We start from the raw sequence: 15,930 nt of genomic DNA on the forward strand, positions 1-15,930 counted from the left end.
AAAAAAAATCTTAAAAGACCACAAAATGCTGCAGCCTCTAGGTTCTAATCACCACCTGAAAATAACAATCATGTCAGAAGTCACACAACTACAAAAATTAATTTTTAAAAAGTCACGCAACTAAGGGATATTACTTCCCTACCTAAACTTCCTATTATTGGGGAGGGCGGTGGAAGGGGAAGGGGAAAGGGAAAGACATTTTATAAGGCTAACAAGTTTATTTTAGTCCCAAGTTTTTTTTTTTTAATTACTTTAAAAAAATTATACAAAAATAGAGTGAAGAGCACAATAAAAACTCAATATACCTGCCCCTTAGATTCACTATTATCTAAGTTTTGCTGCACTTCATCTATATCTTTTGTCCCATTTTGCTGCACTATTCCAAAGCAAATCTCAAACATAATTTTATTTCATCCCTGTATACTTCAGTATCCATTCTTGTATAGATCTTTTCTTATATAACTATAATACTACTGTTATCTTAACAAAATGAATAGCTTAGACTATTCAAAATTGCTTCATACACACCTTTTTCAGACTCTTTTGTTTTGTTTTACATCAGGATCTAAGCAAGGTCCATACATTATATTTGAGGGTTGTAATCTCTATGAATCTGTCTTAATCTAGAGCTACCTTCCCAATTTTCAAATTCAAGCCATTAACTTGTTGAAGAAATTGGGTCAGTCTTCCTACAGAGTGGTCTCTCCTCTGGATATCTGCTTTCTCATGGTAGAATTTGTTTCCCTCTCTCTCCCTATCTCCTATAAAGGGAATTTTCACCATTTTCCTCTTTACATATTCTTTTCATTTAAACTAGAAAACACAGAAAATGATTTGAGACTGTTTTCTCAACTCTCCCAAGGAGGGTACACAGCTCGTGCCATTTTAAGCGTGTAACTAAAGTGAACTTGGGTCTTATTTGCCAGACAAGGAGTTGAGCCCACTCACTAACACCAGGGTGTCTTGAAGGAAATGACAGCATTTGTAAGGTGCCAAGCAAAGAGTGCAGAGTAGCTGGTGCTCAAAAGACCTGAATTCCCCAGTGGATTTCAGGGACTGATTTTTCAAGACAACCTTAGGGGTGGAGGTTGCAGGGAGCGTGATCAGCTCATGGACTTTCTTCTGATTGGCTGGTGATGAGGTAACAGGGTGATGTTTCAGGAATCTTGATCATCAATCTTCTGGTTCCAACCAGTCTGGGGTCTGTGTGCCTATGTTCAGCATTTAGTTACCATCCTCCACCTGGGTGGGTGGGGGGCTCTAAGCCCCAGCAGAACAACTCAAAAATACATGTCAGGAAATAACGTACCTTCCTGGAGAAGGAACTAGGACTCTCTTTTATTGCTGAACTACTGGTAGACTGCTTTTCCTTTGTTTCTGTGCTCCCTCACTTCCCCAATTAGCAACTGATTGAGTCTGCTCATTAGAACTCAGGGAAGTTTTAGTAGATGAAAACCTTTTTCTACAAGAAACCAGGGACACAGAGGGACTTTTGTGCCCGGGAGCACCCCACCATCCACAGTTTCAATCCCCTTTTCTTTGATACTCTTCAGTTGTATCCAGTTCCCCTAGGGGACTAGAGGCAGGACAAGAAAGGGAATAACATTTTAGATAAAGAGGTAAATCATAAACTCGTCCAGAGAACTCAGTTTTAGGGGGACTTTGTTTCAATTGAAGGATTCCCTGGTGGCTCAGCTGGTAAAGAATCCATCTGCAGTGCAGGAGACCGGGGTTCAATTCCTGGGTGGGGAAGATCCCCTGGAGAAGGGAAAGGCTACCCACTCCAGTATTCTGGCCTAGAGAATTCCACGGACTGTATAGTCCATGGGGTCGCAAAGAGTTGGACACGACTGAGCAACTTACACACACACTGGTGGCTCAGATGGTAAAGCATCTGCCTGCAATGTGGGACAGCCGGGTTCAATCCCTGGGTCGGGAAGATTCCCCTGGAGAAGGAAATGGCAACCCACTCTGTACCCCTGCCTGGAAAATCCCATGGACGGAGGAGCCTGATAGTCCATGGGGTCGCAAAGAGTCGGACACAACTGAGCGATTTCACTTTTCCTAGAGAAGGGAATGGCTACTCATTCCAGTCTTCTTGCCTGGAGAATTCCATGGACAGAGTGAAGAGAAGTTAATTTATTATACATAGTAGATTCCTTAGGGCAGTAGAACTTAAATTTAGAACCCAAATGAAAAAGGTTTAAAGTCTTGATTATTTTGTTTCAATTTTTTTTTTTTGCAGAAATACTCCATTGAAGGCACTGAATGCTTCATACTGCAGGTTATCATGAGGTACAATGTCTATTCTCACTTTTAGTGACAGGAAGATGAATTAATGGGTTCAGATGATGACAATGACTAATAGTTTCATCCATTAATGATTGCCATAGATATTTTGAGGGAGGGGGAGGAACCTAAGACAAGAATTGAGTGAAACATTTACCAAAGGTGATCTCATCTTAGGGCCTGGACAGGATGATGACTCATGCAGCACACAAAACACCAAACTGTCTTCATCAATCTTAATCAAAAGAAATCAATCTGACTTCTCCCCATCAGCACACCCAATAATAGTGGTCAGTAATACTGAGAGCAAGACTAGACACAAACCATTGATTTATACCCTAAAAGAGCTTAAAAATCAAAATCAACATATTCAAAGTTTTTTACCCAGCAGAACGGGCATAGCCGGCCAGGAGAACATTTGTGTTTATCTTCCTCTATAGTATTTTCTGGGCTTCCCTGGTAGCTCAGCTGGTAAAGAATCCGCCTGCAGTGCAGGAGACCCTGGTTCAATTCCTGGGTCAGGAAGTTCCCCTGGAGAAGGGACAGGCTACCCACTCCAGTATTCTTGGGCTTCCCTGGTGGCTCAGACGGTAAAGAATCTGCTTGCAATGTGGGAGAACTAGGTTCGATCCCTGGGTTGGGGAGATCCCCTGGAGGAAGGCATGGCAACCCATTACAGCATTCTTGCCTAGAGAATTCCATGGAGAGAGGAGCCTGGCGGGCTACTGTCCATGAGGTCGCAAAGAGTCAGTCATGACTGAGTGACTAAGCTCTGTACAGTGTTTCCCTGGTGGCTCAGATGGTAAAGAATCCACTTGCAATGCAAGAGACCCAGATTTGATCCCTGGGTGGGGAAGATCCCCTGGAGAAGGAAATGCAACCCATTCCAGTACTCTTGCCTAGAGAATTCCATGGACAGAGGAGTCTGGCATGCAAAGAATTGGACCCAACAGAGCGACTCACACACACACACACACACACACACACACACACACACACACACGCATGCTTTCCTGAGAAGCAGGGGAGAACACCCAAGATGGGACACACAGTAAACTGTGATCACTACACTTAAAGGGACACTAAAGGAAATATTTTGCTTCCAGGAACCAGAATCTAAGTAAGTAAACAAAGAAACAGCATACCTGCTACCTATCATACCATAAATTGTTGGAAGATACAAAAGAAAGCAGCAGTTTCTAGCCTCTGCACTAAGTGGGTAGTCAATAAAGTTGTTGACAATCTTATTCCTGCCCGTCATAAAACAGCTAAGAAAGTAAGGGTAAGTGATACTGGACAACTTCCAGTAACACACTGGAGCAATGCCAGGGAGAGGACACAGAGTTCATTAAATCAGAGCAATTTGAGAAAGCTGTTTTAGGTTGAACTGCCTAGGAAAATATGTCACGCATCAGCTTTTTGATCATTATTGCATGAAAACGAGTACATGAATATCCTCTGCAACTACCATAATCCTGGAATTGCCTCTATCACATACATATTCCGTCTCTTGGCCTGAATTCTCTAAGTTGATAAAGGTCTCTCTGGGGAACAGCACAGCTGAGCTCTGGGGTACTGAACCCCTCTTACCGGACACACACTGATAGTGTCCTACACCCTCCTGTCCTGCTGTCCTAGTCCACTATGACCCTACTGAACATGCATTTACTCTGACAAGATTAATATTGGAGTCAGAGTTGAAGAGAGTGAACTTGTCTAACACCATCGTGCTATCTACAAGTAAAATGTACCACGAGTCCACAACTCGTCATGAAGAGCAAATGAAATGGAGAATTAGTGAGGTCAAAGGTGTAAAACATAATTAATGAATTTGTAGGATGTTAGAGCTACAGGGGAGATTGAAGTTCACTTAGTATAACCCTCTTTACAGAAAACTGTAGCCCGGAGAAATTAAATTACTTGCCCTGAATTACAGTCATAATTATAGAATGAAAAACAAAGTAAAATGATGTCTGTAAGGACGTCAAAAACATTAGGTAAGACTACTAATCATGTAGGAGCATTTGGAATTTAAAAAATTCAAGTCTGTGTATTTATTTAACATTTACTGAGAGCTTGTTACGCATCAGATACAGCATTGAACAAAAATAGGCAAAAATCCCTGTGTCCATGAAGTATACAATCTAGTAAAGAAAATAAACATTAAGTAAACTATACAGTATGCCACACAGCTGTGGAGAAGGAAATGGCAACCCACTCCAGTGCTCTTGCCTGGAGAATCCCATGGGCAGAGAAGCTTGGCTAGTTACAGTCCATGAGGTCACAAGAGTCGGATACAACTTAGTGACTGAACTATACAGCTGTAAATATCATGAAGAAAAATAAGGCAGGGGAGGGGAGACCTAAGGGGAGCAGGTGGATAGCAGGGTCACATTTTAAAACACGTGGTCAGGGGCTTCCCTGGTGGCACAGTGGTAAAGAATCTGCCTGCCAATGCAGGAGATGCAGGAGACACAGGTTCGATCCCTGGGTCAGGATGATCCTCTAGAGAAGAAAATGACAACCCACTCCAGTGTTCTTGCCTAGAAAATTCCATGGACAGAGGAGCTTGGCAGGCTACAGTCCATGGAGTCACAAGAGTCAGACACAACTGGGTGACTGAGCGCGCGCACACACACACACACACACACAGAATGTCATCTAATTAAAATATACTTGATAAGGTAATAAAGTGATCCAAAAATTATCTGAGGAAGTGTCTCCAGACAGAGAAAGAGCTAATAAAGAAGACGTGAAGCAAGAGTCCCTGGAATGTCCATCCAAATACCAGGTCAATGCAGCTCAGCAGAACAAGCAAGGAGGAAAGCAGTGGGAGATAAAGTTTGAGAAGTAAGTGGGACCAGATTTTGTGTGTGTTGTGTGTAGAGAGTGGGGATCATGAGGTTTGGTTTTGGATGTGTTAAGTTTGGCTGCTGTATTGAGAAAGTGCACAGGTACAAATAGAGATTATTTTGTTGTTGTTTAGTTGCTGAATCATGTTTGACTCTTTTGTGACCCTTTGGATTGTAACCCACCAGGCTCCTCTGTCCATAGGATTTTTCAGGCAAGTACACTGGAGTAGGTTACCATTTCCTTCTCCAGGGGATCTTAACAGCCAGAGACTGACTGAGCCTGTGTCTCTTTCATTGTAGGCAGATTCTTTCCCAGTGAGCCACCTGGGAAGAGATTACTTAGGAAGTCTTAAGTTAATCTATGAGAGACGATGGTGGTACGGACCAGGCATCTCACGGCAGGAGTAACGAGAACTGGAAATGTATTTTGCAGGTAGAGCTGACACAGTGTGCTGATGAAGTGAAGGATTTTGAAAGAGACAAGAGTGGGGAAAATCAATGATTTCTTCAAGGTTCTTGACCTCAATAACTAGACACATGGAATTGCTAATTAACCAATATGGGGAAGACTATAGGAAGAGCAAATTGAGGGGAACCAATGATGAGGAAATGTTAAGTAGGCAGTTAAGGTTAAAAGTTTGGATTTTCAGAGAGAGGTCTATGCCAGATATATAAGTGTAGGAGTTATCAGTATATAGATAACAGACCCATGAGACTAAAACAGATCACCAGAAGAGCAAGTGTAGATAGTAAAGGTGGTCGAGGGACTGAGCCCTGGGATACTATTAAAACTTTTGGGGTTGTGAAAGCCAGGTGTAAGATATTTCAATAAAAAATGGAGTGATCAATTGTGTTTAATTCTGATGGCAGGTCAAGATAAACTTTGAGAATGACCATTGAATTTAGCAATGTGGAAATCACTGATGGCTTTGAAAAGCCTCTTCACCGGAGAGGTAAAGGCAGATAAGTCTTACTACAATATATTCAAGAGATAATGTGATGAGAACAGGAACAAAGACATTAAAAATTAGTTCAGAAAGGTTACAACATACAAGACTGAAAAATGAAAGTCAAAGTTCTCAGTCGTGTCTGACTCTTTATGACCCCATGAACTATAGAGTCCATGGAATTCTCTAGGCCAGAATACTGGAGTGGGTAGCCTTTCCCTTCTCCAGGGGATCTTCCCAACCCAGGGATCGAAACCAGGTCTTCAACATTGCAGGCAGATTCTTTACCAGCTGAGCCATAAGGGAAGCACAAGAATACTAGAGTGGGTAGCCTATCCCTTCTCCAGGGGATCTTCCCGACCCAGGAATTAACTGGGGTCTCCTGCACTGCAGGAGGATTCTTTCCCAACTGAGCTGTCACAATACACAAAATTCAACTGTATTTCTATACACTTATGATGCACAATCAGAAAATAAAATTAAGGAGATAATTCCATTTAAAATAGCATCAAAAAGAACAAAATACTTTGGAATAAATTTAACAGAAAAGTACACATTATATGCTCTGAAAATTAAAACACATTGTTGGAAGAAATGAATGGAAAGACATCCCACGTTCATGAATCAGATGACAACTCCCAAACTGATTTATAGATTCACTGTGACCCTTATCAAAATCTCAACTAGCTTTTTTTGCAGGAAGGTGATCTTAAAATTTCGTATAAAAACGCAAGGGACTCAGTATAGCAAAACAATCTTTAAAAAGAACAAAGATAGAAGCCTCATGCTTCTCAATTTCATAACTTGCTACAGTAATCAAAACAGAATACTTTGGTTTAAGTATAAATACATAGATTAATGGAATAGAAATGAGATTTCAGAAATAAACCCTAATATTAATGGTCCATTGATTTTTGACAACAGTGTCATATCAATTCAGTGGAGTGAATAATAGTTTTTTGAACAAATGATCCTGGGACAACTAGTTATCCTCATACAAAAGAAGGAGGTTGGATGCCTATCTAATGCTATACATAAATATTAACTCAAAACAGATCATAGACCTCAGTGGAAGAGCTAAAACTACAAAACTCTTAAAAGAACACAGAAGAGTGAATCTTTGTGAGCTTGGATTGTGTGCACAGGTGCTCAATCACTTCAGTTGTGTCCGATTTTGCGACCATATGGACTGTAGCCCGCCAGGCTCCTGTCCATGGGATTCTCCAGGCAAGAATACTGGAGGGGGTTGCCATTCCCTCCTCCAGGAGATCTTCCCAACCCAGGGACTGAACTGGTATCTCCTGTATCTTCGGTACTGCAGGCAGCTTCTTTACCCAGTGAGCTACCAGGGAAGCCCTGAACTTGGATTAGGTAATGACCAAAGCAACTAGAGAAAAGGCAGATGAATTGGACTTCCTCAAAATTAAAAAATTGTGTCCTGCAAAGGAAACCATCAAGAAAGTGCAAAAGCAATCCCCAGAACAGGAACTGTTTGCAAACCGTTAAGTCTAATAAGGGACCTTATGCAGAATATATTAACAACTCTCAGAATTCAATAATCAAAAGATAAATAACCCAATTACAAAATGGCAAAGGATTTGAAAAGACAGTTCTCCAAAAAAGATATACCAGGGGCTAATAAGCACGTGAAAAGATGCTCACTATTGTTAGCCATCAGGAAAATAAAGACGCTCACCATTGTTAGCCATCAGGAAAATCAAAATCACAATGAGATACCACTTCATACCCTTTAGGATGATTATAATCAGAGAGATAGATAAGGATAAGAGTTGGAGAATGTGAAGAAAATCTGAACCCTTATACATAATTGGTGTGAATGTAAAATGATGCAGACGCTTTGTAAAAGTTTTCAGTTCCTTAAAATGTTCAACATTAGGCTACCATATGACCCAGCAAATCCCCTCCTGGGTATATAGCCAAGAGAAATAAAAACACAGCAAAGCGTGTCCACAAACGTTCATAGCAGCATTATTCACAGCAGCTAATTGGTAGAAACAGCCCAAATGTTCATCAACTGGGTAAATGAAATGGAGTATATCCAGAGTGGAATATTATTCAGCAATAAAAAGCAATGAATTACTGATATAAGCTACAACATAGATAAATCTTTAAAACATGATACTAAATGAAAGACTCTAGTCACAAAAGACTATTTATTACATGACTCCATTTATATGGCAAGTCCAAAATAGGCAGATCTATAGAGACAGAGTGGGCTGGTGATTGGCTGAGAATGGGAAACAACTGCTAGTGGGTATGGGACTTTTCTCTTCTATACCAAAAAATTTGATTATTGTTAAAAAAAGCAACTATAAAAATTACAGTTGTAACCAATTTTAAGGATACTTTTCAGTAGTGTATCTTAAGTGTATTTATATTCACACTGTTGTGAAAGAGACCTCTGGAACTTCTTCATCTTGCAAAACTGAAACTCAACTCATTAATAACTTCCCATTTCCTCCTGACCCCAGATCCTGGCAACCATTACTCTACTTTCCTTTTTTAAATTTTGGCCGCGCTGGGTCTTTATGCAGCACATGGGCTTCTTCTCTAGTTGCGGCATGCACACTTCTCTTGTTGCAGAGCACGGGCTCTAGAGTGCGGGGCCTCAGCAGGTGCAGCCCGCGGGCTTAGCTGCCCCGCAGCATGTGGGATCTTAGTTTCCCAACCAGGGATCGAAGCCGTGTTTCAAGCATTGGAAGGTGCATTCCCAACCACTGGACCACCAGGGAAGTCTCCATCACCCTACTTTCTAACCGCTTGAATTTGATTACTCTAGGTTGCTAGCATGAGTGGAATCACACAGTATTAGTCTTTTTGTTCCTAGCTTACTTCACTTAAGACAATGTCCTTAAGGCTAATACAGGTTACACTACATGACAGGATTTCTTTCCTTTTTAGGGCTGAAGAGTATTCCACTGTATGTATACACCACATTTTGTTTATCCACCCATCTGTTGATAGAAACTTAGGTTATTTCCACCTCTTGCCACTATGAACATATCTGTTGAAGGTTCTGCTTTCAATTATTTAGGATATATACCCACAGTGGGATTGCTGGATCACACTGGCATCTCCTTAGAGTGACAAGTGTTCTAAAATTTGATAGTGGTAATGGTTGTACAACCATAGAGTATAATACAAACCACTGAATTGTACATTTCAAGTCAGTGAATCAAATGATATGAATTATATCTCAATGAAGGTGTTAAAAAATACAACTCAGAAAGGCTAAAGCAAGGATTTAGTTGCATAAAGATTTTGACTGAACTGGATAATTAATCTGATTAAATAACCAGTCAATCTTGTCACACGAGTAGTTCTGACACTAATTTTCAATGACCTAGCTAGACGTTTAGGTGTTTTCTGAGACATAACTTAAGTGCTTTTTCAACACTGACCATTAGAAGCAGGAAAAAGAAAATGTCAGTACCTCTCAATTCACAATATTAAAACTTTTCATATTTTGTGTCAAGAAACACTGTAAACAAATAACAAATTGATACTAACTATAGCAATTTTTATTTCACCTGCTCTGTAGGTATGGCATTCACCAGATTTTTTAGAGATAGGAAAATACAGTAGGACTTTACTCTCTTTGACTTCCGATTTACTTTTTGAAATGTCGCTCACAATTATTTCACATAAAAGATGCTCAAAAGGCAGAGGGTTTATTTGCCTTTTTTTGCTATAAAAATTATAAAAGTAAAAAGTCCTGTGTTCATCATCACTGAATGGGGAAAGAGGTAATAAATTTAAAAACAAGAGAGAAAAAATTTTGAGGAATAAACATACATCAAATTCAGATTATTCTCATCTCTAACTACTGTACACAACCAGAAAAGCTAACAGCAATATGGCCACTGGTGCTCAGAAATTCATTTCTTCATCTTCTCTTCTCCTTCATCCAAACATTTTTAATTTTGTCAAGATTCAAGTGGTACAGTTATATAAAGATAATAAATGAGATAACCTCAAAGATTTTTAATAATCTCTTCTAAGCAGAGCAGAGCAAAGTGAGAGAAACCTCACCAGTCTGAGTGATCATTTTTAAAACAATACACACCAGATTGTTTACAGTAATGAGACAAGTCTGGAACCCAATTTTCAATCTTGGTCCCAAGCACAGAGTGAAATAATGGTCATGATTTAATTAAAAAGATACCAATTGTGTGGGACAGTCTTTCTTTCCAGATTACACATCTTATACACTTTGACAATTTTTCCTAAAATAATCTCTTGGGGTAGATTTTAAGTGAAGGTTGAAATACTAACAGTTGATTTCAGATTCTTATTACAGGTTTTTCAAAGTCCGTCTATGTGCAGAAGCAAAATTATGAATGGCAACTCGAAGATCTGAGTTCCCCTCAGGGATGTCACAGGAATTGATGACTGAATGTAGTGCCCGGGTATACGCTGCAAATAAAGATTAACATAGTGATGAATGAAGTAGGATTCTAAACAGTTCTCCCAACCTCTTCCTATTAGTACTGCTTCTCTGCCCAGTCTCATAGGCATTAACTTTAACAACCCATTGAGTAAGTATTGAGTATTTACCACATGCCAAGTACTCTATGATTACAGAAAAGATCATGAGAGGATGGACACAAAAATTAAATTGCAGTGTACTATTTCTAAACCAGAGGCATATACAAAATGTCATCACAGCATGAAGTTCAAAATGAGAAAGAAACTAGGAGAGGATGAAAAAGATTTCCAGAAGTGGCAACATTCCAAAAAAAAAAAAAAAAAAGAATCAGTAACATTTAAGATGGTCTTGAAGGATTAATAGAAGTAAAGAAAAGAAGGTCTTCTAGGCAAAGAAATGAGTGTGTGGGGGTACAAGGATATATTAAAAAAAAATGTGGTGTGTACTGACAATAGCAGGTTCGATATGGCTGGAGTGTTGCCTGGAGCCAGAGAGAAAATATGCTGGCTATGCACTGTATTTTGTACTTCAGTGGTAAGTCCTACAGGTCTGATGATAGGGGAACGGCACAATCAGAAGTGTGTTTTTAAAACATAATTCACAGGACTGATAAGAAACTCATATCGCAGATGGAACATTAGGAATACAAACACCGCCAATATTTTCGGTGTGTGTATGAAGCCTCTATAATCTCTATACTATGTAAATCAATACATTTAAGAATGGACAGGAAAGAGAAATATTAGTGACAATAGGAAATGACTCCATTTCTTCTAGCTGGTATTCCTAACAGAGTTTATATTGGTCCTCATGTTTCTCAGTGACCCCTAGCAGAACTGGCAGTCTAATGTGGATATACACACATTATAAATAATATACAGATGATAAGTCTATGTTAGATAACATTCAAGAATTTGGATAACAGGGTATTCAACTGGACAGAGGCCTAACTTAGATAGCTATAAACCTCTAATCTTCTTCATTTACAGGAGGACCTGCAACCCTAGTCTCATTACTGTACAATGGGCTAGAACTATTTCCCCAGCATAAGTGAAGACAAGAAGATAACATATCTCAAAGAGAAATATAACTCACTATAACTATTTTTATTGCCTCAGAGTTGTTTTGTAAAGGGGGTATAACAGTCTTTGATATATAATAAGCACTTAAGTCAATAAATGCTAATTTCTACTACAATCACTTCTTTTACTCTTGTTATTTTTTATCTGCCACCAGGCCCCAACCATTCCTTGAAGACACTTACCTTTGTGGTTTTTATAGAAAATACAATTGTTGGCACAGGTATCAGGATGAGCATCCCAAAAATCAGGACCACAGCAGCAGAGTGGAGGTAAAGTAATATTATATAGCCGCATTTTCTCCTGGATCTGGGCTCTTAAAGCTTCTACATATCTACAAAAATACAGAATGACCAAGCAAAGTAAACCACTAGGAAGAGAATGAGCATGAGTCCTTATTTGACTCCTAGCTCGAACTGTTAAAACTATTTCGTATCACTGTGCCTCAATCCTTCCTCTGCGTACTAGGAAGCAGTACAAGGAAAAATGTAGTGCTCTCTGATTCCAGAGAGGTATCAGGCAATCAAGAAATCTGTTCACCTTCTGATGCACAGGGTGAGGGTTCGATCCCTGGTCGGGGAGCTAGGATCCCACATGCCTTATGGCCAAAAACAGCCAAAGAACATAAAACAGAAACAATATTATAACAAATTCAATAACGACTTTAAAAAATGGTCCACATCAAAAAAAAAAGTCTTTAAAAAAAAAAGAAACGTGATGAAGTTCTGTACCTCCTAAAGCATAAAAAGACATAGTCAATTCATTTTAAGGAAAATGAGAATACCGACTTCCTAACAAGTCTCCTCCAGGGTCAAAATTTCATGTAGAACTTTCCAAAGTACCTTTGGTATTCTTTTTCTTTCTGCTGTTGTTTTTCTCTGGCTCCTTTTATTTCCTCAAGCTGTAGTTGGGCTAATATATCACTCATCTTCTCCTCTGAACATGGTTCTTCATGGGATTTCATTCTTAATATCCTCTGTTCTTCAGCATAACGTTGCTGCTCTTTCTTTTTCTTAATTCTGAGAATAAAATCATAACATGGTTAGGAATTTCATCAAATCATTATTTAGAATTAGCTTTTAGATCCAAATACCTCAAGAAATTCCCAGAAACAGGGGAGTCAGGAAATCAGTTTAACAACCCTAGAAAAGCTTCAAAACTCCCTGCTGGCTGATTTAAGTTTATCTCATTGCTCATGCGTACACATAGTCTCTTGAATGGAAATGACCAATAGTTACTACTAAAAGAGTGTTCCTGTAAAAATTCTAACACAAGAACTTTCTGAGGTTAAAATTACAAGTAGACAGGACTTCTGCTTTTAGCTAAAATGGATTAACGGGGATTGGATTTGCCCTACCACCTTAAAAAACCAAATAAATAAAACAACAAATCAACCCAGAAACCAACCAGACCAAAAACAAACAAACAAAAAAAACAATGGTTTGCTAGACACTGGATATTCAGCAATGAAAGACAGTGATCTTTGGCAGATGGAGAACAAATGCAGTGAGTCCTACAAGTGCCCCAGCTCACTGCCTTGGAAGTTTCCAGGCAGCAGCAGCACAGGGCAGGCGAGTTGAGGTGGGGCCTGGTAGATCTGCTGAGCTGGGGAGACGACGCTGAAAGTGCAGGGACACAAAAGCAACCAGAGTAAACCCAGGGGAGAGAGCTGCTCAGAGAGAGAACCCCAGAGATCTGGGGGGGCTCCTCCGAATACACAGCAGAGCACTGAGCATGCATGTGAGGACAAGATCTGAGACCAAGGACAGAGCCTTCCAAGAGAGGAACAGCGAACAGTGTCCTGTGCTCACACGGCACAGAATGGAGACTGTTCCCACCACGTTAAGCCTTGAGAAACTCACCATGTACAGGCATTGGGTAGAGTTTTCAGGAAGACTCTACCTCAGCAGTGGGGAATAACGATTGTTCCAGACACAACCAGCACTGTAAAAGCAAAGCCCCAAAGCAACTTAAACAAAAGTGCTCGTTGTTCAGTCGCGTCTGACTCTTTGCGACCCCGAGGACTGTAGCCCACAAAGCTCCTCTGTGCATGGGGTTTTCCAGGCAAGAATCCTGGAGTGGGTTGCCATTTCCTTTTGCATCCCTAAACAAAGCTCAGAAAAATTTTACAAGAATACAAAGATAACCAGTAACCAATGAGGTAAATTCAATGTTGGACGTCTAATCAAAAATTACCAGGCATGCAAAGAGGCAGGCAAATACAATTCATAATGAAGAGAGTAATCAACCACTCAAAATCAACCTAGAATAGACAGCGATTAGAATTAGCATAGAAAGACATTAAAACAAGATAGTAAAACTATTAACAGATCCTGTATGTTCAAAAAGTTTAGACATAAAGAAGACTGAAATCAACTTATCAAGATGAAAACTACAATTTCTGAAATAAAAAATACACTGGAGAATAAGTCTATGTATTAAAGAAATAGAATTAATAATTAGTAACCTTCCAAAACAGAAAGCCCCAGGCCCAGATGGGCTCACCAAGCAATTAAGGAAGAGATTACACCAAACCTCTTCAATCTCTTTCAGTGGACAGAAGCAGAAAGCATGCTTCTTAACTCATTCTATGAGGTCAGCATTACTCTAAAATCAAAACCAGATAAAGATATTAGAAAGTATTACCAATATCTCTCATGAACAAGAGGCAAAAATCCTCAAAAATATTAGCAAATCGAATCTAACAATGCACACATATATCACGATCAAAAGGAATTTAGGCCAAGAATGAAAGGCTGGTTCAACATGAAAAAAATCAATTAATGTAATAGATCACATCAAAAGCTAAATAAGAAAAATCACGATTCTATAAAAAGATACAGAGAAAGCATTTGACAAAATCAAACACCACACAATCCAGCAGTACCCCTTGGTATTTACACAACTTACACCCACACAAAACCTGCGCATGGATGTTTGAAATAGTTTATTTGCCAAATGCTGGAAGAAACCAATATGTCCTTCAGTAGATGAATGGATAAATAAACTGTTGTACTTTCAGACAACAAAATATTATTCAGTACTAAAAAGAAATGAGCTATCAAGTCATGAAGAGACATTCAACGTAAATGCCTATTACTAAGTGAAAGAAGCCAATCTCAAAAGGCTACATACTGTATGATTCTAACCATATGACATTCTGGAAAGAGTAAAACAATGGAGACAGTGAAAGATCAGTGGTTGCCAGAAGCTGGGGTTGGAGAGAGGGAAAGAAGGTGAGCAGGCAGAACATAAAGGAGTTTCAGAGTAACTGAGGAAACCAGATCTGAAAGAGACACGTGCACCCCAATGTTCATCGCAGCACTGTTTATAATAGCCAGGACATGGAAGCAACCTAGATGCCCATCAGCAGATGAATGGATAAGGAAGCTGTGGTACATATACACCATGGAATATTACTCAGCCGTTAAAAAGAATTCATTTGAACCAGTTCTAATGAGATGGATGAAACTGGAGCCCCTTATACAGAGTGAAGTAAGCCAGAAAGATAAAGATCATTACAGCATACTAACACATGTATATGGAATTTAGAAAGATGGTAACGACAACCCAATATGCAAAACAGAAAAAGAGACACAGAAGTACAGAACAGACTTTTGAACTCTGTGGGAGAAGGTGAGGGTGGGATGTTGCGAAAGAACAGCATGTATACTATCTATGGTGAAACAGATCACCAGCCCAGGTGGGATGCATGAGACAAGTGCTCGGGCCTGGTGCACTGGGAAGACCCAGAGGAATCGGGTGGAGAGGGAGGTGGGAGGGGGGGATCGGGATGGGGAATACGTGTAAATCTATTGCTGATTCATGTCAGTGTATGACAAAACCCACTGAAAAAAAAAAAAAAAAAAAAAAAAGGAGTTTCAGAGTAGTAAAACTATTCTATGTGATACTTAATGATGGATACAAGTCATTATACATTTGCCCAATCCCATAAATGTGCAACACCAAGAGTGAACCCTAATGTAAATTATAAACTTTGGTTGATAATGATGTATCAGTGCAGGCTTATCACGTGTTAGTTGTACCACACTGGTGGGGAACGTTGATAATGGAGGAGGCTCTGAATGTCAGGGGACAGTACATATGGACAATTGCTCTACCTTCCTCTCAATTTTGCCATGAACCTAAACTGCTCTATAAAAATAAATTCTTTATTAAAAAAAATACACTGGATGGGATTTCTAGCAGGTTAAACATTGCAGAACTAAATCTGAAAGCATAATGATAGAAATTATCCAAAATAAACCACAGGGAGACAATCCAAAAATTTAACACAAAAAAGCAATGAATCC

The 15,930-nt window shown here is 39.5% G+C and overlaps 1 protein-coding gene across 5 annotated transcripts in view; it reads right to left on the reverse strand.

Moving 5' to 3' along the window:
• Nucleotides 1-10,376: 10,376 nt before the first annotated feature.
• CCDC15 (coiled-coil domain containing 15) overlaps nucleotides 10,377-15,930 on the reverse strand; it is a 47,295-nt gene continuing 41,741 nt past the window's right edge. For 4 of the 5 annotated variants that reach the window (XM_043873954.1, XM_043873963.1, XM_043873938.1 and 1 more), the window contains 3 exons: nucleotides 12,460-12,636; nucleotides 11,803-11,951; nucleotides 10,377-10,525 (listed from right to left, as the gene is read on the reverse strand). In XM_043873954.1, coding sequence (XP_043729889.1) covers nucleotides 10,404-10,525; nucleotides 11,803-11,951; nucleotides 12,460-12,636 — 448 coding nt within the window. In that variant the 3' untranslated portion in view covers nucleotides 10,377-10,403. Of the gene's footprint in view, nucleotides 10,526-11,802; nucleotides 11,952-12,459; nucleotides 12,637-15,930 lie in introns of those variants that run through there. The other variant, XM_043873972.1, reaches the window with a different exon arrangement.

Source organism: Cervus elaphus, chromosome 2, assembly GCF_910594005.1.
Source record: "Cervus elaphus chromosome 2, mCerEla1.1, whole genome shotgun sequence".
NCBI lineage: Eukaryota > Metazoa > Chordata > Mammalia > Artiodactyla > Cervidae > Cervus > Cervus elaphus.